General features: G+C 37.5%; 1 protein-coding gene across 1 annotated transcript; it reads left to right on the top strand.

Moving 5' to 3' along the window:
* The first annotated feature begins 16,564 nt into the window (after positions 1-16,564).
* On the top strand, positions 16,565-23,884 carry NKX6-2 (NK6 homeobox 2). The gene is made up of 3 exons (XM_077455560.1): positions 16,565-17,301; positions 20,223-20,395; positions 23,018-23,884. Exons 1-3 carry the CDS (start codon positions 16,875-16,877, stop codon positions 23,264-23,266), a joined length of 849 nt encoding a protein of 282 aa, XP_077311686.1. The 5' UTR covers positions 16,565-16,874; the 3' UTR covers positions 23,267-23,884.
* Positions 23,885-24,048: the final 164 nt, after the last annotated feature.

Genomic DNA, 24,048 nt, shown 5'->3' with positions numbered 1-24,048 from the left:
TTCCTCAGTTAAGGAGAAAATTTGGAGAGGAGAATTTGTTGATTTATTATCCCTCCTGCCTTCTTCTAAAGAATTTCTTTCTAAATTAGATAAGAAATCAGAGGAGCGTTCAGAAGAAGATAGAAGGAGAGCAGTACCTAGAACATTCCAGAATTGGCTGCAAGCATTCTGTATTTTCGCTTCAGTTATGGGTGAAAAATTTCCAGAAAAATGTTCTGGGCTATTTCAACATCTAGACATTGTTGCTGAGGCCTTTAGGCATTTCGGGGGTATTTCATGGTTTCATTATGATGAGAATTTCAGGCAGAAGCTGGCGGTACACCCTTCCCTACGTTGGGGTGTGAAAGACGTTGGCCTTTGGTTAAATCTGATGTTGCCTCCAAAACCGCAGGTGCAATTCAAAGCACCCAACTCTACTAATAATTCATTTCGCAAAGGTTTCTGCTTTGCATTCAATGAAGGACAATGCAGATTTCTGGCCAACTGTAGATACAAGCACGAGTGCTCATATTGTACAGGGTCACACCCGGCTTGTAGATGTTATCGAAAGGCCTCTGCCATGTCAGGTCAGCCTCAATCCAGGGATGGGTTTTCAAAAGGCACAGACAACTGTGAAATTGTCAAACATGCTTCCTTGGCTAGAAATGTATCCAAACACCAGGATGGCGGAGCTGCTTTATAACGGCTTCAAGCATGGTTTTTTAGTCCCTGGTTTTTCTGGGTCTGGTTGTAAGTTAGTGGACAATTTGCGTTCGGTCTTTTCACACCCAGAGGTTGTTAGGGTTAAAATTGAGAAAGAACTAACAGAGGGCAGGATTGCGGGTCCGTTCTTCTCACCCCCTTTCTCCAACTTCAGAATTTCTCCATTGGGCGTAGTTCCCAAAAAAGAGCCAGGCTCTTTTCGCCTAATACATCATTTGTCATACCCTGCTGGCAAGTCTCTTAATGATGAGGTTGCTGATTTCGATGCTTCAGTTACGTATGCTTCTTTCGATGAGGCTTTGGTTCTCCTTGAGCATTTTGGAAGGAATTCATTAATGGCCAAGGCGGATATTAAGTCTGCATTTCGTTTACTTCCAGTACACCCGCAAGGCTTTAGTTCTCTAGGTTTTCATTTTAACGGATATTTTTATTTTGATAAATGTATGCCAATGGGCTTCTCCTTATCTTGTTTTTACTTTGAGGCTTTTTCTTCTTTTCTTCAATGGGTAGTGTCTGTGGTGCATCCCGGTGTTGGTTATATTCATTATCTAGATGATTTTCTTTTCATAGGTCCACCTGAATGTTCTGTTTGCTCTGATTCTTTGTCAGCCTTCTTTGATATTTGTGAAAATTTTGGCATTCCCCTTGCCCAGGAGAAGACAGTGTTTCCATCTACTAGTCTGGAATTTTTGGGCATTGTCATTGATTCAAATGCCATGGAATTCAGATTGCCTCCATCAAAGCTTTTCAAGATTAGGTCGCTAATATCCTCTTTTATATCTAGACGGAGAGTTCTGCTTAAAGATGTCCAATCTCTATTAGGCTTGTTTGCTTTCGCTGCAAGAGTAATTCCGGTAGCTAGGATTTTTTCTCGCCGTTTTGCTAGGGCTACAAAGGATTTAAAAAATCCTTTTTCTCATGTTACCATGTCAAAAGCCATTAAAGATGATTTAAAGGTATGGGATGAGTTCTTGTTAGGTTTTAATGGATCAACGGTATGGCAGAAAGAATTTATAGACGATTTTGAATTAGGCCTTTTTACCGACGCTTCAGGTTCTATAGGCTTTGGTGCCTTCCTGGCAGGTCATTGGTGTGCTTCAAAGTGGCACACATCTTGGAGGATTCCTGAGATTGCGCGTAACCTAGTCTTGTTAGAATTATTCCCAGTAGTGGTGGCGGTAGTTATTTGGTGTGATTTGTTTAAAAATCGGAGAGTTTTAATTCACACGGATAATAAAGGTGTCCTATTCGCGATTAATTGTTTATCTTCTAAGTCTGATTTTGTAATCAAATTGCTTCGTTTCTTAGTTCTCCATTGTATGAAATATAATATTTGGCTTAAGGCTAAACATTTACCAGGTGTAAGCAATAGCATTGCAGACTCGTTATCTCGTCTTCAGTTTTCCAGGTTCCACGAATTGGCTCCGGAGGCAGACCCAATTGGCTCCCAATGCCCGGAATTCCTCTGGGGCTTGATTTGGGATTAATCTCCGCCAATTTAAAGAACTCCGTTTCACTGAGAACATGGGAGGACTATCTGCGAGCATGGTCGAGATGGGATAGTTTCTGCTCTACATACAATTTAAGTATTGCCAGTTGTAATGCTTACACAGCTCTGTCTTTTGTTACTTTTTTAATCCATTCTAACCTTAGTGCAGCTTCTATACATAAAATTTTGGCCGGGGTTTCCTTCTTTCTAAAATTTTTTGACCTTCCGGCCTTGTCTTCTTTCTATACAGTACGTCAGGTATTGAAAGGTTTTAGGCGTTCCCATTTGGTTAGAGATGGTAGGAGACCCATTTCTATTGATCTTTTGGTTAAATTAATTCAGACTTTGCCTTCAGTATGCTATTCCCCTTATGAAATTTTATTATTTAACGCAGCTTTTTCTTTGGCATTTTTTGGCGCTTTACGGGTGGGTGAGTTTTCCGCCTCAAATAAGTCTTCATGCGCTATCCTGTTAGATAGTGATGTGTTTGTTTATTCAGATTCTATCACTATATGCATCAGAAGATCAAAAACCGATCAGGTTGGTAAGGGACGCATGATTAAGTTGGGTCGGGCAGGGTATATTCCTATCTGCCCGGTCCAAAATAATTTAAATTTTATCGCCTTTAGACCTTTCTTTCACGGGTCATTCTTTATTCACAATGACCTGTCTCCTCTTACTCGTTATCAATTTTCTTCTGTCCTTTCTTCTTGTCTAAAAACCCTTGGTTTGTCGGGCTTTTATTTCTCATCTCACTCCTTCAGAATAGGGGCTGCCACTGCTGCTAACTCTATGGGTTTTTCTTCTGAGGAGGTTCAGAGGTTGGGTCGTTGGGACAGTGTTAGATATAAGTCTTACATTCGACCTGAGTTAGTTACTAATTAAGTTTCTTTTCAGATTTTCCTAGGTTCAAGGTCTGGATTATAGGCCATTCATTTATTCATTGGGCCTACAAAAGAGCCGAAGCACGGAATTTCGAAAAGACTTTGGGTTTTAAGGTTCATGCTTTGCAAATCTTTTGGCATGGTGTTAGGGGGTTACGTTGGAAAGATGTAAGAAATGAATTAATTTATTTAAATAATGTTTGGCCCAGCCCGGATCTATTAATAATCCACGCTGGGGCAAATGATATTGGTAAAGTTAAAACTTGGAATCTTTTATGTGAGATGAAACAGGATCTCTTTTCGTTTAAGGTCCTTTTTCCATCCGCAATTATCGCTTTTTCTGAGATGATTCCTAGGTTACTTTGGTCCCCCTCTAGCAATTTATTTTATCTAGACAAGATTCGTAGACGCTTAAATAGGACCATTCATAATTTTTTGGTTTCTTCCAATAACTTATCCTATCGCCACGTTGAGTTGGAAGGTTTTATCTCAGGTCTCTATAGATCAGACTTGGTACATTTGTCGGACATAGGTCTGGACATTTTCAATGTAGGTTTGCAGAATATGATAGAGAAAGCCACGGTGTTGGGGGGGCCTCAGCGTTTGGTTTCACAATTGGCTTCGGCCGGTGGGGTTCGTCTTCCAGTATAAGTCTGGAAGGACATGGTGATTGAGATCTGGTATTGGATCATTTTGTTAATTTTGAAATTTAATTCTATGCTGAAAGCTGATTTTTTAGTTAATGTGAATGTAGCTAATTTGGGTTACCCCTTGAATAAACACCGTGGCCATTTATGACCAAATATACTGTGTGTCAGTTTCATTTATTTATTATTAGCTACTCTGTACTGTCCCATGTTCGGTCCCCGGCATTAACCGGGGGCCCGCATGGGACAGGGCAGAGGGCTCTTTGCCTGTGCATTTTCTCTCCTTTCTCTCAGCAGGGCTATTGGTGCAATATCCCTTAGCAACAAGCCGTCATTGGAGGAATTTGGCGGGCTGTTTCTTCGCTCCTATGACTGCTTATATAAGCCGGACGCTACCTCAGCTTCACAGCCACCTGAAGAGGACCAGTTTGCGCTCCCACCCCCCCCTCCCTATTTTTATGATTGTTTAGTCACGGTGATATTCAGTGGGGGTTCGTCTTCCAGTATAAGTCTGGAAGGACATGGTGATTGAGATCTGGTATTGGATCATTTTGTTAATTTTGAAATTTAATTCTATGCTGAAAGCTGATTTTTTAGTTAATGTGAATGTAGCTAATTTGGGTTACCCCTTGAATAAACACCGTGGCCATTTATGACCAAATATACTGTGTGTCAGTTTCATTTATTTATTATTAGCTACTCTGTACTGTCCCATGACTTGCACCCCTTTGCACAACGAACACCTTCTATTCCTTTAGTAAATCAGCCCCTGTGTGTCTGCGTGGTCTATAGTGGTACTGCATAGATGAGAGATGTACTAAGAGAATGTTCACTTAGCTAAAAGGTAAAAATCTATGTTTATTTCCATCATCCAATCTCTCACAAAAAAATAAAAATCCTTTTTTTTTTTTAAATTCTGTATTTGACAGGACATTCATAGTGAACAGAAATATTTACTAAACTTTGCAAAGTGAACATTTTTGTTTAGTAAGTTAACCTTTTAAATCAGCTCCCCCAGCCTATAGAACAAAGGTCTGCGAAATAACAAACCCTTAGTAGCAGGTGATGAATTTTTGAAATTGTTTTGTTGTGTTGGTTATTATGCTTTATGTTATATTATCAGCAAGCATGCCATAAAATTGCAATAGTTCTAGCGTTAAATGCACCATATTATTATTGTCACTGTTATTATTATTTACTAAATATCCCTTAGTGAATCGGAATGACATTACAGTATTGATTTGTTTATTTATTTATTAAGTAGTGGATCTGACATTCAACAATTAATACAAATCTTTGTGTTTTGATATAACAGTGATGGATTCACCTCCAGTGAATGTTTGGTGAAATTCTCATGATATATATATATATATATATATATATATCATGATAATTTCACCAAGCATTCACTGGAGGTGCATCCATCACTGTTATATCAAAACACAAAGATTTGTATTAATTGTTGAATGCCATATATATATATATATATATATATATATCCCATGCTTGTGTATTTCACACACCCGATCGAAGTGGATTTCTTTTCTTTGCCTTCCTGATTGGAACTAGAGGACATAAACTTCCAAGGACTGCTAAAAAAATGATTCCCTTTGCCAAATAATGTTCTGAGTTTTGCTCTTAGTATAAAAATTATTCCCTTTACCAAATAATGGTTCTGAGTTTTGCTCTTAGTCCTGTAGTTATCTAGTGAATTCTAGAGGAGAATAAAAATAAAAATAAAAATAAATGAAACCTGTTACCCTGAAGTTCGATGCTCCCTGTCTTCTCATACAAAGGAAAACTAGAGCAGACACCACCAGATCTCAGTCCCAAAGTATAAAATAGAAGCCTGCATGCTGTACAAGTATCACCCAGTACAGTCTTCACAATAAGGATATACAGGAGGAAAGTGCAGATCCAGGGTGACAGCGACAAATGACAACCACTTCTAGGACTAGAGTCTTATTTATGTGTTGTAAGAAGAAGGTTTTTTTTTTTTTACTAGTCTTCCATCCATTTTACACTTGAAAAAGGAAGGATTCTGCACTGGGTATAATGTGCCAATCAGGATAGTGGCACAGTGACCAGCAGCACGGAGAGGGCACAGAATGGATGACAGTCTAGGCACCTAAGTGCCACATTCACATCCAGCATACTCCAAGGCCTCAGCTGGTGGGAAGAACACGTTTATGATTTCTATGGTATTGGAATACAGAAGAGCAAGCCATAATATAAGATGTGTGCCAAAGAGGTGTTAAACCCCAAGCCAAAAATGTTATATGGTGCAGCTTTTTTTATTGATGGTGGCTGCATTCGTTTTTCCTTTTGTTAGGTTTTTTTCCTCCTCTGGTAATCTGGCCAGTAACACAACTCCTGTAGAGTTCCCCCCCACTCTGGATGAATGAGCACAGGGACACTTTTGGAGAGCAGCCTTGTCAGTCTGGGAGAGGGGGACTGTTAGATGTACTAGCAGATTTAGCTACATTAAGCACTTAAGCCCCGGACCATTTGGCTGGCCAAAGACCAGAGCGTTTTTTGCGATACAGCACTGCGTCATTTTAACTGACAATTGCGTGGTCGTGTGACATGGCTCCCAATCAAAATTGAAGTCCTTTTTCCCCACAAATAGAGCTTTCTTCTGGTGGTATTTGATCACCTCTGCGGTTTTTACTTTTTGCGCTATAAACAAAAAAATAGCGTCAATTTTGAAAAAAAAAATGAATTATTTTTATTTTTTTACCTTTTGCTATAATAAATATCCTCAGTTTAGGTCGATACATATTCTACATATTTTTGGTAAAAAAAAAAACACAATAAACGTTTATTGATTGGTTTGTGCAAAAGTTATAGCATTTACAAAATAGGGGATAGTTTTACAGAATTTTTATTAATTTTTTTTTTTATTAGTAATGGCAGCAATCAGCAATTTCTATGGTGACTTCAACATTATGGCGGACAGATCGGACACTTTTGGCGCAATTTTAGGACCATTGACATTTATGCAGCGATCAGTGCAATTAAAAATGCATTAATTACTGTGTAAATGTGACTGGCAGTGAAGGGGTTAACCACTAGGTGGCGCTGTAGGAGCTAAGTGTGTCCCAGGGAATGATTCTAACTGTGGGGGGGGGGGGGGGGAGCGGTGATCAGTATCCTGTCATTAGGCAGAATGGGGAGATGCTTGTTTACATTAGCATTTCCCAGTTCTTCCTCTTTGTGAGACGATCGCGGGTATCCGCGGGGACATCGAGTCCGCAGGACCCGCCATCATGCTCACGAAGCTCCCGGCAGGCGCGCGTGCTCCAACAACCCGCGTCTTAAAGGGCAATGTACAGGTACGTGACTCTGCCTGTACGTGCCCTTCTGCCGCAGTATATCTGCGTGAGGCGGTCGGGAAGTGGTTAAAGGGGCTGTAAAAGTACTTTTTTTTTTACCTTAATGCATCCTATAAAACACTTGTCAGTGACCGGCCCCCCAGCCCCCCCCCCCTGTATTACTTACCTGAACCCTCAAACTTGTCCCACGGGGACGCGCTGTCTCTCTGCCTGGGGTTCTCGATTCGATAGATTGATAGCAGCGCAACCATTGGCTCCTGCTGCTGTCAATCAAATCCAATGACGCAAGCCCTGGGAGGCGGGGCCGAGTCCTACATTCAGCCTCTATGGATGCTGAATGCTGGACTCGGGAGCGTGCCTGGAAGGTAACCCCTTCGGGGCAATCGCTTCTCCGAGGGGGTTATCAGATGTGGGGAAGAGCCATGAGAGTCACTGGGGGACCCCAGAAAAGGAGCTGCACAGTGGAAGTAAGTATGATATGTTTGTCATTTAAAAAAAAAATGTACCTTTACAATCACTTTAAAGGATCACTAAAGGCAAAAAAAAATAAAAATAAATAACAAACATGTTATATTTACCTCCACTGTGCAGCTCGTTTTGCACAGAGTGGCCCCGAACCTGGTCTTCTGGGGTCCCTCGGCAGCTGTCTCGGCTTCCTCCCGCAAGGACTCCACAACTTCGTGTGAGCTCCCTCGCATAGTGAGGAGTGCTTGCGAGCGCGCTCCCGTGATACAGCGAGCGGCCGTAGCCGCTCGCTGTATCACTCGGCCGTAGCCGCTCGCTGTATAACTCGGCCCCGCCCCCAGCACGTTGCATCATTGGATTTGATTGACAGCAGAGCGAGCCAATGGCTGTGCTGCTTTCAATCCATCCACTCTAGCCAATCAACGGCCAGGGTGAGAGGCGAAGAGGATGTCGGAGGCGAGCGCGGGACTTTTGATAGGTCAGGTAAGTAAAACGGGGGGGGGATGTGCAAATGCCCATTCAAATATTGTGCAGAACAAAAATGCGAGAATACGTTTTCACGCATGCGCGCGTATTTGCACAAACGCATATGCACAAAAAATGCTGAAAAAGTAGATGCTCAAACAGGAGTATTATGTGCAAGAGGCCTTAGAGGGTCTCAAACTGGCCGCCCTCCAGCTGTTGTTGAACTACAAGTCCCATGAGGCATCGCAAGGCACAAGCATGACCTCCTCAGGCATGGGCATGATGGGACTTGAAGTTCTGCAACAGCTGGAGGGGCACCAGTTTGAGGCAAAAGGCAAAACTTGTTTTGGATAGAGGGCAGAGGGATTAGAATACCTGCCAGTTTTTATTGCTGTCTGTGTCTAGCATTAGAGAGATCCATCCTCTCCATTTGTCCTGTTTACCATTAACACCAAAAGTGGAATTTAAAAAGTCACAAATTTTGGGGGCCATGACCAAAACAGGAATAAAGGGGAAATCTTCCAATGGGGACATTTTGTTCTGGTGACAACCAGCGATTCCCTCAATTTGGAGGGATTTTTCTCTCACTTCCTGTTTTAGCTATGAGACAGCAAGTTAAGTGAAATCTCCCCAAAAGGGACATGTGGCAAAAAAGGAGGGTCATAACTCTCCCTATTCAAAATGACAAAGAAAAACTAAAGTGAAAGTAAAAGAAAAACCCAAATTTTGTGTTGTCCCCCAGAAAAGCAATAGAGGAGAAATCTTCCAATGGGGACACTCTGGTGGCCTGTGGGTCCCCAAGGAATTCCCTTAATTTGCAGGGATTTCCTCTTGCTTCCTGTTTAGGCTATGTGACAGAAAGTGAAGGGAAATCTCCCCAATGAGGGACAGATGGCAAAGAAATGCACTAACAGTGGTTACGTTTATGTGAGGATAGTTAGCACCCAATTTTCACCCCAAAAGATCCACAGAAGGGGCTCCCTGCCTTATCAGAGCATTTAGCATCCCAAGGTCAATGACTGCGCTACAGGAGAGGCTGAACCTGCAAGGAAAACAACCAAAGGTGGTAGGTAAGAGTTTCTTCTCTTTACACAGGTTGTGAGTTCCATGAGGACAAAAAAAAATGGAATGGGCTGTTGTGTGGGTGTTAACTTTTTATAGCTGTGCATTGGTCCTGTGGGCAGAAGTAGGCGTGGCTACTATAACATGTATGCTGCCGTGGAGGCACCAGGAAAAAGTTTTGCCTATAGTTCTACTAAACGGTTTGTCTAAACCCTGGAACTGTTAGGGCCGGTTCACACTGCGAGCCGCAGCGAGGCGTCTCCGACTTCCTCGCCGCGACTTGCAGGGGGGGTCAGCGGCGACTTGCAGAGGACTTCTGCATAGAAGTCAATGCAAGTCGCCCCCGAAGTCGCCCCGAAGTAGTACAGGAACCTTTTTTCTGAGTCGGAGCGACTCGAGTCGCTCCTCTCAGAACGGTTCCATTGTACTCAATGGGGACGACTTGCGGGAGCGAGGCGAGGCGAGCCGTGTCGCCTCGCATCGCCCGCTGTGTGAACCGGCCCTTACATCTGCAGGACAGCTTGTTATTTTGAAAACAAACAAAAAAAAACAGATTTACTTGCCAGATCACCAGGTGAAAGTAAGGGAAAGGAAGCATACTAAAGAAAACGAATGCAGGCATCACATTTAAGAATTGGTAAGCTGCAATGTAACAAATGTTTGCTTTTGGGTTTAATACTGCTTTAACTACAATAGCAATGTTTAGGGTGCCCTCCCTTTAAGAACAATGTTTAACCACTTGCCAGCCGCTGTCAGCATATATACGTTTGACAAAAGGGCACAGCTAGGCAAAGTAACATACCCGTACGTTACTTTGAAATTCCCGTCATGCCCACGCGCGCTTGCCACGAGCTCCATGACCGTTGGGACCCGTGGACTCGATCGCCGTGGGGATCCCCGCGATCGTGTCACGGAGCTCAAGAATGGGGAGATGCCGATCTCACAGCATAAACAGCATCTCCCCGTTCTGCCTAGTGACAGCACACTGATCATCTGCTCCCTGTCATCGGGAGCAGCGATCAGTGTCATGTCACTGCTAGCCCATCCCCCATACAGTTAGAAGCACTCCCCCAGGGCACACTTAACCCCTTCCCCGCCCCCTAGTGGTTAACTCCTTCACTGCCGGTGATATTTTTACAGTAATCATTGCAATTTTATAGCACTGATTGCTGTATTAATGACAATGGTCCCAAAAATGTGTCAAAATTGTCTGATGTGTCCGCCATCGCAGTCACGATAAAAATCGCTGAACGCCGCCATTACTAGTAAAAAAATAATAATTATTAATAAAAATGCCATAAAACTATCCCCTAATTTGTAGACGCTATAACTTTTGCGCAAACCAATCGATAAACACTAATGCGATTTTTTTTACCAAAAATATGTAAAAGAATATGTATTGGCCTAAACTGAGGAAAAAAAAAATTTTTTTTATATATTTTTGGGGGATATTTATTATAGCAAAAAGTAAAAAAATTGTGTTTTTTTTCAAAATTGGTGCTATTTTTTTGTTTATAGCGCAAAAAATAAAAACCGCAGAGGTGATCAAATACCACCAAAAGAAAGCTCTATTTGTAGGGAAAAAAGGACGTCAATTTTGTTTGGGAGCCACGTCGCACGACCGCCCAATTGTCAGTTAAAGCGACGCAGTGCCGAATCACAAAAAGTGCTCTGGTCAGGAAAGGGGGTAAATCCTTCCGGGGCTTAAGTGGTTAAGGTGTCCTCTTTAAAGAAGCATGTTTAGGGGTGCCCCCACACAGCTACTGAGATCATTTTAAAGAAATATGCAATTGGGGACAAAGCAGAAGTATGGTAATAACCATTGTTTTAGAATAACACAGGGGTGGCCATGTGTTATCAGCCAAGACAGATAGAAGTTGATGGTGAGGGTTGTCTTCTTGCTTGGTCTGGCAATTTGAGCTCATTTCAACCAACCAATCAGGTACAGGGCATTTTCAAAAAACGCGTCTTCTATGTGTCTGGCCATTTAAACCTGTATTAAATCCAAAAGTAATTATTTATTATATTGCAGCTTATCAAGTCTTAGATGTGGTTGCTGCATTGGTTTTCGTTAGGCTTTTATTTTTCCGGGTGATCTGGCCAGAAGATTTTTCAACAAGCTGTCCTGCAAATGCATCAATTAGGAGTGTTGAAGCAAACAATTTGTCACCACTGACAGGGGTGCATACAATGATCAGCTTTTATTTATTAATGTAAAACATTTATCCTACAAGAAGAAAAAACTGTAACTGCAGCCTGAGCTGGAATTTGGCTTCTGTTAGTGCATCTAAATCTGCTAGTACATCTGCTCCCACCAGACTGAAAACACTGCTGTTCAAAGAAAGATGTCTCTGTTTCTCCCTCATCCAGAGTGTGGACACAATACAGGAGGTGTGTTACTGACCAGATCACCAGGTGAAAACAGAGGAGAAACAAACAGTTGATGTAATTGCTTGTAAAGTTTCAATGTGTTAATGTATCCAAATTGGCTAGTATATCTAACATTCCCCTGCCCCAATGTTGCTGTCCAAAGGTGCCTCTGTGCTCCTTCATCCAGAGTGGGTACACCCTAATACAAATACAAATCTGCTAGTATATCTAACATTCCCCTACCCACAATGTTGTTGTAAAAAGGTGCCTGTGTGCTCCTTCATCCAGAGTGGGGGCACCCTAATACAGGAGGTGTGTTACTGGCCAGATCACCAGGTGAAAACAGAGAGAAAAATACCAGAAAAAAACTGAATACAGCCACCACATCTAATGTTTGGGAAACTGCAATATATAAAAATTTTCCTTTTTGGGTTTTTGTCCAGGCTTTATGTCCAGTCAGCCCAAGCAATAGTGGTATTTTGGTAAAAAAAAAAAATGTAATGAGTGAATATGTGGATGAAAGGGGAGATGTGTTGCCACCTATAGCTACCAGTAAGATGCTACAGGTGGCAACCAGTTATCTGAACTCCTCCGAATAACAGAAACAAGAGCTGTAGTATGATTGCTGAAATGGCTCATTTTTGGTCATTTCTCTTTAATGACACCCATTCCATGTCTTCTTCTCAGCTACACAAATGATTGCCTGTAAATATATCACATGAAACCAGTACAGAATCCTAGCAGAAAGCTAGATACACACTATACAACTTTTGTTGTTCGATTTCCTTTAGATTCACCTTCAACTATGTAGTGCAAGGGCCTGCCTCATTGCATACAAATTGAAGGTTTGACCTCATATTATATGGTTTTGGTAAATCTAAAGGGAAAAAAAAATCTAAAAGAAAATTGTATAGTATGTATCCAGTAGAAGCCAATCAGAATCGTTGTGTCACCAGACAGAGGGACCCTGATTAGTTACTGATGAAAACAGTCATGTTTTCTCCAGTGTTCAGAAATCCTTAAAGGGTCTCTTGGGACAGATGATGTCGCAGGCACAGTGATGGTGGTCCTATTAAGCGTTCTTTTGTCCACACATCTCATAACTATACCTATTGTATGTAATATATATATATATATATATATATATATATATATATATATATATATATATATATATATATATATATATATATATTTATATATTTATTATGTGTTAATAAATATATGCATATTAATATACTTGTGTGTTTATATATATATATATATATATATTTATTTATTATGTGTAAATAAATAAATATATATATATATATATATATATATATATATATATATATATATATATATATATATATATTAACACATAATTTATATAAGTATATATTTATTAACACATAATATAAATATATATATCTATATATATATATATATATAGATATATATATATATTAGTATGTATATATTTATTAACACACAATATAAATATATTAATATGTATATATTTATTAACACTAAAATAAATAAATATATATATTAGTATGTATATATTTATTAACACACAATATAAATATATTAATATGTATATATTTATTAACACTAAAATAAATATATAAATATATATATATATATATATATATATATATATATAATGTGTTAATATAAATATATTAAATATGTATATATTTATTATGTGTTAATAAATATGTATACAATATATATATATATATATATATATATATATATATATATATATATATATATATATATAAAAGCCACTTCAACAACAGTTCGATATAAAGGAGCAAATTGGACTTGGCAAAGGGTAGATGATTTACTTTGCCCTGTAAATAATAAGAGGCTGTGTGTTCGCTTTGAATAATATCCAATCATGTGCAAAATAATAAAATTAAAAGGATTTTTACTAACACAATGTTGGAAAGTGAACACCTGTTCCCTGTAGCAAACTAATTCGAGCATGTACAAGCAAAAAATAAAAATCCTAATATTTTTTTATTCCCTTGCATATCAGTCCCAGTTACCCCTTGCTATATATATATATATATATATATATATATATATATATATATATATATTATATATTTTTTTTCATGTGAGTGATAAAGATGAAATCAGACATAGGACGTGTGGAAGGCATGCAGCTGCCGATTGTTGTGATCGGGTTTGCTGTACAATATTAATTTGGGAACACCTGAACATATAAAAACCATCAGAATGTGTGTAATATATGCACAGAGGTAATAATACACCCTCATGTCATACATTGGATCTATTAATAAATAGAGAGTGCAGAGTGACTCCCCATCGTGTCAGCCGTCTATATAGTATAGTGTGTGTCTATAATGGGTCAGGGGTCTCTGGGGACATCAGGGGGTCTTGTCATCTCAGCACTATATTAATGGGAGTAGTTTGTCAGTCTGTGCAATCACCACAGGTCACCTCAGATAATTTCTCATTCAAGGAGGTCCTCTTCATTTCAGTGAGACAGCCCCCGTCCTCAGCACACACAGAATTTACTAAACCAAGTTGGCTCTCCATTTGGAGGGTCTCCAGTATGAGGGGGGAGGTGGGGGGGGGGGGGGGTTCAATAGATGGGTCGAAACAAAGGCTCCAGTGATGGGGAACCATTGTCTGCCTATGGAAGCTGGGACGGCTGTATACACAATCTGCTCTTTACTGTCTTTTGTGTCCTCACTGTAAAGTACATACCTACAGAGCTGATCTCAGTTCCCACAAAATGGGCAATTTCGCCCCCCTCTCATGCAATAAAAATGCGATTGCTAAGAGGACCAGCATTATATTTTATTATCCTTACTGAGAGGGTGACAACAGAAATATAAAGTCTGCACTACATGAGTAAAGTCACAGGGCTCTGTACTCAAACACTCATCAGGTCTGGAGAATAGTTTGTCTTTCTATTCCCTGAACCTGAAATAGGTACAATTGGGCTAAGGAGCTAAAAAAAATAAAAAAATAATGAAGAAACACCTAAAGATGAAATAATACGCAAAAAAGAGTTTTATTTTAACACGATTGGATAATTAAAGTAAAAATTCACAAATTTTGCAAATGAGAAGTTCCTCAACTCCTTTAGTAAAAGAGTGGACATTTATTTATTTCAATTATCCAATCATATGTAAAGCAAGTTATATATATATATATATATATATATATGTGAGTGTGTGTGTGTTATGCAATTGGGTTGCTTTACTAATGGCGTTCAGAATCTACTCATTGTGAAACGTTTATTTATTTCATCTGCACATGATTAAAAAATTGAGGTAAATATTCACAACTTTTTATTCTCAATACCTATTTACGTTTATTTTCTGTTGTACTTATGATGCACAATTCAAATATAAAGATACACTTACAGAAGCTACAGGTTGTTATGTGTATATGCACCCATACAGAAAATGTACTACATATGATACACATATGATTACGATACGAAATCCAAATGTAAGGCTACACATACAGAAGCTAGGTTGTTTTATATATATATATATATATATATATACACACAGACATTTCTTTTACAATGTACGTAATAATATGAAGTGAAGTGAAGCTACACATAAGTTACAGGTTGAATATATATCTATATATATTTGAATGCACGCATACAGTACACATGATACACAATAGACACACACATATATATATATATATATATATATATATATATATATATATATATAAAATAAATAAATGTATACACAAACACATACACACACAAACATTTATTTTCCAGAACTATACACAGTACATCATACAAATTTGAAGCTACCACATACTGAAGTTACAGATTGTTTGAATTTATATATATATATATATATATATATATATTTTTTTTTTTTTTTTAATGCACGCATCACGCATACAGTACATATGATACGCAATACAAATGAATATATATATATATATATATATATATATATATATATATATATATATACATACACACACAAACACAAACAGTATACACCATACCAATGTGAATCGACACATACAGAAGTTTACAGGTTGAATATATGCATACGGTACATATGGTATACAATATACAGATGAATATATACATATATACAAACACTTATACACAGACATTTCCTTTATAGAACTATATACAGTATGTACAAGCTATATATATATATATATATATATATATACACACACACACACATACATTCCCTTTATAGAACTATACACAGTATATGCAATACAAAAGAATATATATATATATATATATATATATATATATATATATAAACATACAGACATTTACTTTATAGAACTATATACAGTATATAAAATACAAATGTGTATATATATATATATATATATATATATATATATATATATATATATATATATACACACACACACACACACACACACATTCTCTTTATAGAGCTATACACAGTATATAGACAATACACAGGAATGTATATATATATGATTGGCATTGGAAGGGATGGAAGGTGGGGATGGGTATTGGGTGTATTGGTGGTGTGCTCCTAATTGATGGTATAATTGATGGTACAATTGATGAATTGATGGTACAATTGATGGTACAAGCTTCCAATGAATATGAATCCGGTCTCATTGGGAGCCGATCTATAGATGATGTTATTAAGAATCGCTGCCGCTTTGCTTACCGCCGCTTTGCCGTGTAATTATTTTATACACATCACATAATGGATTTGTCGGCTCTTCTCTTTTTTTTCCTCTGCTCAGTGCAGACAAATTAATACTTCGGAGAAATGACAATAAAATTTACATTTCCCCGTTTGATGAGATACAGGGCTATATATTTTTTTTTTCCTGATTCCCTTTTAAAGTCGGAGCCTCACTAAAATCTCATTGAATGGGATTTATTTAGTCGTTTGGAAGATAAATCAGTTGCTGAATTTACAGCCATTTAAAGCACCTGACTTTATAATAAGACCTTCATTTAGTGCTGCTCCTGGGGAGTGACGTGTGTGTGGGGGGGGGGGGGGGGAGATGGAGAGCACGGGGAGGGGGGGTCTAATCGATGGGCCAATCAGCGCTCTCCGTGGCTGTAGGCCGACCAATCAGCAGGCGGGCCTGGCAGGTGGCTGGCCAGTTATCAGTGGATCAGTGAGCCGGTCGGGGCTGACTTGCCCGGAGTGGGATGTGTGCGGCTCAGTCTGGGGACAGCTCAGCGGAGGACATTCATCTCCGAGGGATTGTTGTTGTTGTTTTTTTGTTTTTGTTTTTTTTTGCACCTGAAAAATAAATAAACAGCAAAAGAAGGTGAAGGGCGGCGGGACGGGCGCAGAGGACGGGATCGGATGCTGTGCGGTCTGCCGGTATTGCTCCAGAGACTCTGATCCCAACTCCCTCCCTCCCAGGAGCGCCGCAGGGACTCGGCTGGGATTTCCGCAGGGACCGGCGCCGCTCCGGATGCTCACAAATGTTAGCTGTGGGGCAGATGGAGACTAACAGACAGGGAGCCTTCGTGCTGAGCAGTACCCCCCTGGCTGCCCTCCATAACATGGCAGAGATGAAGACCACCTTGTTCCCCTATGCACTACAGAACCCCTCCACCTTCAAAGCCCACAACCTCTCCTCCCTAAACACACAGTTCCCCCTGGGGACACCGCATGGGATTAGTGACATTCTCGGGAGGCCCCTGGGGGCCACTCTGGGGGCTTCCAGCAACCTGCTCTCCAGCCTGCCTCGTATTAATGGACTCGCCACCTCCACCGGGATGTACTTCAACCCAGCAGCCGTGTCCAGGTACCCCAAACCCCTGGCAGAGCTGCCGGGCCGAGCGCCCATCTTCTGGCCGGGAGTCATGCAAAGTTCACCTTGGAGGGATCCCAGGCTGACCTGCCCTAGTAAGTACAACCATTCATCATATAGGGGTCATACATAGCAATATACAGGATGGAAGACCCTCCCTATAGGGGTCATACATATCAATATACAGGATGAAAGACCCTCTATAGGGATCATACATAGCAATATACAGGATGGAAGACCCTCTATAGGGATCATACATAGCAATATACAGGATGGAAGAACATCTATAGGGATGATACGTAGCAATATACAGGCAAAAAGACCATATAGTGGGGAGAGAGAGAGAGAGAGAGGAGAGAGAGGAGAGAGAGGAGAGAGAGGAGAGAGAGAGAGAGAGAGAGAGAGAGAGAGAGAGAACTATCCAGGCATAATGCACTTCTATAGGGATCATAACAGCAATATACAGACAGGAAGACTATGTACCCCACTTTATATTTTATATATAGCAATGTCCAGGCAGGAAGAATATATACTGCACTTCTATAGGGATCTATACATAGTAATACCCAGGCAGGAAGTCCATATACTACAGATCAATAGGGAATATATATATTTATATAACAATGTCCAGGCAGGAAGAATTTATGCTGCACTTTTATAGGTATCATACATAGCAATATCCAGGCAGGAAGTCCATATACTACAGTTCAGGGATCACATATACATATATAAATATAGCAATGTCCAGGCAGGAAGACCATAATGCACTTCTATAGGGATCATAGCAATATACAGGCAGGAAGACTATGTACTGCACTTAGGGATTTTTATATATATATAGCAATGTCCAGGCAGGAAGAATATATACTGCACGTCTATAAAGATCATACATAGCAATAACCAGACAGGAAGTCCATATACTACAGTTCAGGGATCATATATATAGCAGGAAGACCATAATGCACTTCTGTAGGGATCATGTATGTGTATATGTATATATATATATATATATATATATATATATATATATATATATAGGCAGGAAGACCATGTACTGCACTTAGGGATTTTTGCTATATATATATATATATATAGCAATGTCCAGGCAGGGGGAATATATACTGCACTTCTATAGGGGTCATATTATATATATATATATATATATATATATATAGCAATGTCCAGGTAGGAGAAATATATACTGCACTTCTATAGCAATATCCAGGCAGAAAGTCCATATACTAAAGTTCTCTAGTGATATATATCTATGTCCAGGCAAGAAGAACATATACTGCACTTCTATAGTGATAGAACTTCCCAGACAGGAAGAACATATACTACATTTCTATAAGGATCACATACAGAAATATTCAGGCAAAAGCCTCAATACTGCATTTCTACACTTAATTATGCTCTAATTTAAAATCCATGGGCTTGTCTTTTTTTCAACTAGCAGAAGCAGAAAGACCATGCACTTCTACAGAAAACATACATAGGACTTTGCAGGCAGGAAGACCATATACTGCACTTCTATATGAATCATATATAGCAATATTCAGGCAGAAATGCCATGCGCTGCAATTCTATAGAGGTTATATATATATATATATATATATAAATGTACAGGCATAAAGACTTCTACATTTATTCTTAATGAATGTTTCTACTATAGCACTCCATGGACTTGTCTTTTTTTCCCCACTGAAACTTTCCAAGCAGAGGGACTTGGAAAAGCCTGGATATTGCTATGTATGATGCTTATAGAAGTGCAGTATATATTCTTCCTGGACATTGATATCTCTCTCTCTCTCTCTCTGTCTGTCTATATATATATATATATATATATATATATATATATATATATATATATATATGTATATATATATATATATATAATCCCTAAGTGCAGCACATAGTCTTCCTGCCTGAACTTCTATAGAAAACATACCTAGCACTTTGCAGCAAGGAAACCGTATACTGCACTTCACTGATCATATATAGCACTTATTTGATTATTCAGTTTTCAACTCTATGGGCTTGTCTCTTTTTCCAACTATAACTTTTCAGGAAGAACAAACATGCATTGCACTTCTATAGAGATCATACATCTTTGCAGGCAGGAAGCCCAAATGCTGCAAGTGATCATATTTGGCACATATGTATTATTCATTTTTTCTATTCATTGAACTTCATGTACCTTCTCTTTCTTTTTTTTCCCCTATCTAACTTTTTAGACGTAATAGCCTACTATGTATGACCATTGCTACCTATAATTACTGCATTTCTACAGTGATCATACATAGTACACATCCATACATTCTTCTGTTGGTTGAACTCCATTGACGTGTGTGTTCACACTAACTTCCCAGACAGTAATACAGGCACTGCACTTACACTGATCATATACAGCCCTTATTTCTTTGTTTTTCTATTGGTTGAACTCCATGGGGTTTTCTTATACAAGTCTCCAGGCTGGAAGATCATGCATTTCACTTGTACACTGATCATACACTTTTCTAGGGCCTTACTGGAGTCAACATGTGTATAGTAAAGTCTCACAACTCCCCAGAAGAGAATAAAGGTGACATTGCACCTTCTACTAATTACACTTCAGTCTTATCTGTTATCACTTAGCAGTATGTTATTATCTACATTATAGTGCACAAATCAATTCACTGGAACAAAGTATATTTCTAATAGGAAAATGGTGCATATAAAAATGGTACGTTCCTCTCTGTTGCCTCTTAAATTGATTTATTGGCAGGAAAGATTTTTCACACTTGTGAACGTTCACATAGTAAACAAGGTGAAGCTGTGCCCTTCAGTAATCCAATCATGTGCAAAGGTCTTGTTTTATTTTAATTTGCACATTGGATATTCAAAATGATCAAAACCTCATTTTATTATTCACTAAGCGAAGTGATCATTAGAACTCTCTTAGTAAATCGCTCTCACATGTCTTCTGTGCTGTAGGTGAAATGACTGTATGTAAGACGTCTTTGGTTGATCATTGCAGGCCAGGCTGGGATGATGCTGGATAAAGACGGCAAAAAGAAGCACTCCAGACCCACATTCTCAGGACAGCAGATTTTTGCTTTGGAAAAGACATTTGAACAGACCAAATATCTGGCAGGTCCGGAGAGAGCTCGCCTGGCCTATTCCCTGGGCATGACAGAATCTCAGGTCAAGGTAAGAGCTGGACCTCACATGGCACTCTATGGATCTGACCGGGTTCTATATATATATTCCATATCCATATTCATAGGATTGCATTATAGAAGATCCACATGTACACAACTGTCACAAAGTGGAAAATAGTAAAACAAAGTCTCAAAAAAAAAAATTCTCAGATGTTTGTATTAATAATTTAATAAGAAGAGCAACTGCTAGAAACAGGGAACTTTATTATATCAAATATATATATATACACACACACACACACACACACACACACACACATATACATATATATATATATATATATATATATATATATATACACATACACATACATATATATATATATATATATATATATATATATACACACACTTATAGAAACGTTTATTATATTAAGCCCAGTTAAGAGACAATAAAATACAGGAATGTAAAATAGAGAATGGTGGACAGCGTGGCTTTTTATTTTTTTTACATTATTTATATATATATATATTCTATAGCCATCGAGGCTGAGTTGAGAATCTTCACACAACTGTGTAATTATTCACATTAATTATCTGTATGTAAGAAACACATTTTTGTTCACTTTGCATACCCAATCATGTGCAGTTTAAATAAGTAAACAGGAATTTGTTTTTCACATGATTGGATCCAAGTGAATATTTTCCACTTCTAGTAACCGAATTGAGCACTGTAGTGTCTGTGATTCTTGTTGAATGAAAAAAAAAAAAAAAAAAAGTATATATATTTATTCTGTATAAATATAACATATATATTATACATATATATATAATATTTATAAATATAATGTATAAAACATATATGTTTATTATATATATATATATATATATATATATATATATATATTACATATTATATGTGTATAAAATATATTATATTTATAAATATAATGTATAAAAAATAATATATATATATATATATATATATATATATATATATATATATATATATATATATATATATAATCGTACATATACATAGAATTTTATATACATTTTTTTTACTCTCATCACATGTGCATTGTTCTGTTAATTATTTGCGAATGCTTATTTAAAAACCTGTTAACTTGCATTTTTATTTTATAACATTATTCATAATCTGGTTCTCAGTTCCTATGCATCTTTAAACTGAATTTAAACTAAATAATTTTATATGCTCAACAATATATGTATACACGATTTACTTATACCTTAAAAATAATCATGTTGCAGCTGAGCTTGTTGAATAATTTTACATATTTTGGTGAAGTTAATTTAATCTGACAAGTACTTGTAAACCAGCACTTGTGTATATTACACAGTACATTGGAGGAGACTATTTACAGGATACACACATACATTGTATCATTATTGGATGTCAAGAAACAATGTAGTAGCGTGAGAAAAGAATGCAATATGAAACATTGTTGAATTTAGCTAGTTACATTTTAAATTGAGGTTGCATTTTCGAATCTATATGTTTGTAAAACACCCGTATGAATGTCTAAATACATGCAAAGTATCACATAAACACGCTAGGAAGTATAAATTCATACGTAAATAAAAAGGCACACATAACATAAATACATAAAAATACACAAACTTATAAATAACTAAAAACACATATATGCTAAAACAAACAGCTAAACATATATACATAAAAATGCACCGACATATATTCATATCTAATACATACTTACAAATACACACATTTAAATATCTAAGTACAGACACATATAAATATCTAAATACATACATACAATTACACACAAGAGTATTGTGTGGAGTTGTAGTGATACCAATAAATTGCATCTGTTAAAAGTTATACTATGTGAATACCATAAATCACAAATGTTTCATATTACATTTATTAATACTAGGGGACAGTATTGTGTGGCGTCATAGTGACACTCAATAGTATATGTTGCAGTTATTATTTATATATGTGCCAGTCAAATTACTAATCTATGATACTGGAATTTCTAGATAGTAGTAGTATACAATTATAGATTACTATTATCTAATAATTCTAATATCAGAGAAGATAGATAGATAGATAGATAGATAGATAGATAGATAGATAAAAATGGAGGGTGCAAAATCTGGTGCAGCCAATAATCTAACTTCATCTTGTTCAATTAAGCTTTGACAAAAAAACAAAAAAAACAAATAGAAGCCGATTGGTTTCTATGCAGAGCTGCACTAGATTTTGCACTCTCCGATTTTAGTAGATCAACCCCATCACGTGTTTTATTTAACACATATATTTTGCTTATCTTTATTTATTGAAAAATATATATATATATATATATTTTTTAAATTTGTATGTATATATACATCAAAAAATATATATAAATTCTTACTGTAATTAGGCAAAAAAAAAATATATATATATAGTTTTGCGAAATGAGTACTTTGTTGTGTGTGTGTGTGTTTTTTTTTTTTTTTAAATCTTTGTGTACTTTTTTTTTTTTCTATCATTTATATACAGAATATGAAATTATGCGACAGTTTGATGAAACATTATTAGTTTTTTTACACTTGATAGTTGTGGAACCGATATATAATGACAGGACACTGACGATTCCCCAGTGTATAAATAATAATAATAATAATTTCTCTCCATGCCCAGGTGTGGTTTCAGAACCGCAGGACCAAATGGAGGAAGCGGCATGCTGCAGAGATGGCCACAGCCAAGAAAAAGCACGATTCGGAGACGGAGAAGATGAAGGAGAGTTCGGATAATGAGGACGATGATGAATACAACAAGCCCCTAGACCCCAACTCCGACGATGAGAAAATCTCCAGGTTGTTGAAAAAGCACAAAAGCACAAACTTGAACTTGCTGAGCCCGTGCAGCAATAACTCGGACACCTTGTGATCCACAAGAAGAGACTTGTGACTCCTCTAAATCCCCCCCCCCCTACACTCCAAGGACCTCTCCCAGCCCCCCCCCCCCCCCCAAAACAAGCGCTTTACAAGCTGAAATGACCAGGGTATTCCAATTATAAATAAGAGTTGTAAGTGTATGTTTAAAGTGCTATGTGTTGTACAGCTGAAAATGTATGTTGAAGATGTATATAATTTTTTACAAAATAAGTTATAAAAAAATGATCTTATTGCTCCTGTATATTGGGCTAAAAGGGACCGACTATAGGGGGACACGGCGACCCCCCAAATATCCACTCTGTAATTACAGACACCGCTCACACCCAGATCTATATATATATATATAAAAACACACTTTGTTACTTTTTGTACAGCTGCATTTCCTCCTACTTTGTATATAGATCAGATTACACAATTTTGTGGTGTGTTTTTTCTTTCCCCAATGCAGAAAAAAAAAGCTCTTGAAGTTTTCCACATTGACACTCCAGCCAAAAAAAAAAAAAAAAGATACCAAAATAATGGTTTATTTGAGTTGGATTAAAATATTGTCCTCCAGTTACTGGAAAAAAAACTTTGTATATTCAATAAATTATTTAACAGATTCTCCATACATCTGGCTTGTCTTTATATATATTTAAAAAAATAATATTTGTACATAAAAACATCATCACTTTATTATTATTGCCATTGGCTTGTCTTTATATATATATATTTTTTAAATAATGTTTGTACATAAAAACATTATCACTATATTATTACTGCTATTATTTACAA

The sequence above is a fragment of the Lithobates pipiens genome, unplaced genomic scaffold (assembly GCF_037356315.1).
Source record: "Lithobates pipiens isolate NorthernLeopardFrog02 unplaced genomic scaffold, aLitPip1_a1.2 Scaffold_25, whole genome shotgun sequence".
In the NCBI taxonomy this organism is placed as follows: Eukaryota; Metazoa; Chordata; class Amphibia; order Anura; family Ranidae; genus Lithobates; species Lithobates pipiens.
The sequence above is the reverse complement of the archived record's forward strand: the minus strand, read 5'-3'. Positions and strand labels throughout refer to the sequence as shown.

Excerpts from the sequence above, each read along its gene's own strand:
- NKX6-2 (XM_077455560.1), top strand. The coding sequence starts at position 16,875 with ATGTTAGCTGTGGGGCAGATGGAGACTAACAGACAGGGAGCCTTCGTG. Across the intron at positions 17,302-20,222 it reads TCCCAGGCTGACCTGCCCTA|GCCAGGCTGGGATGATGCTG; the intron begins GTAAGTACAACC and ends TGATCATTGCAG. Across the intron at positions 20,396-23,017 it reads TGACAGAATCTCAGGTCAAG|GTGTGGTTTCAGAACCGCAG; the intron begins GTAAGAGCTGGA and ends CTCCATGCCCAG.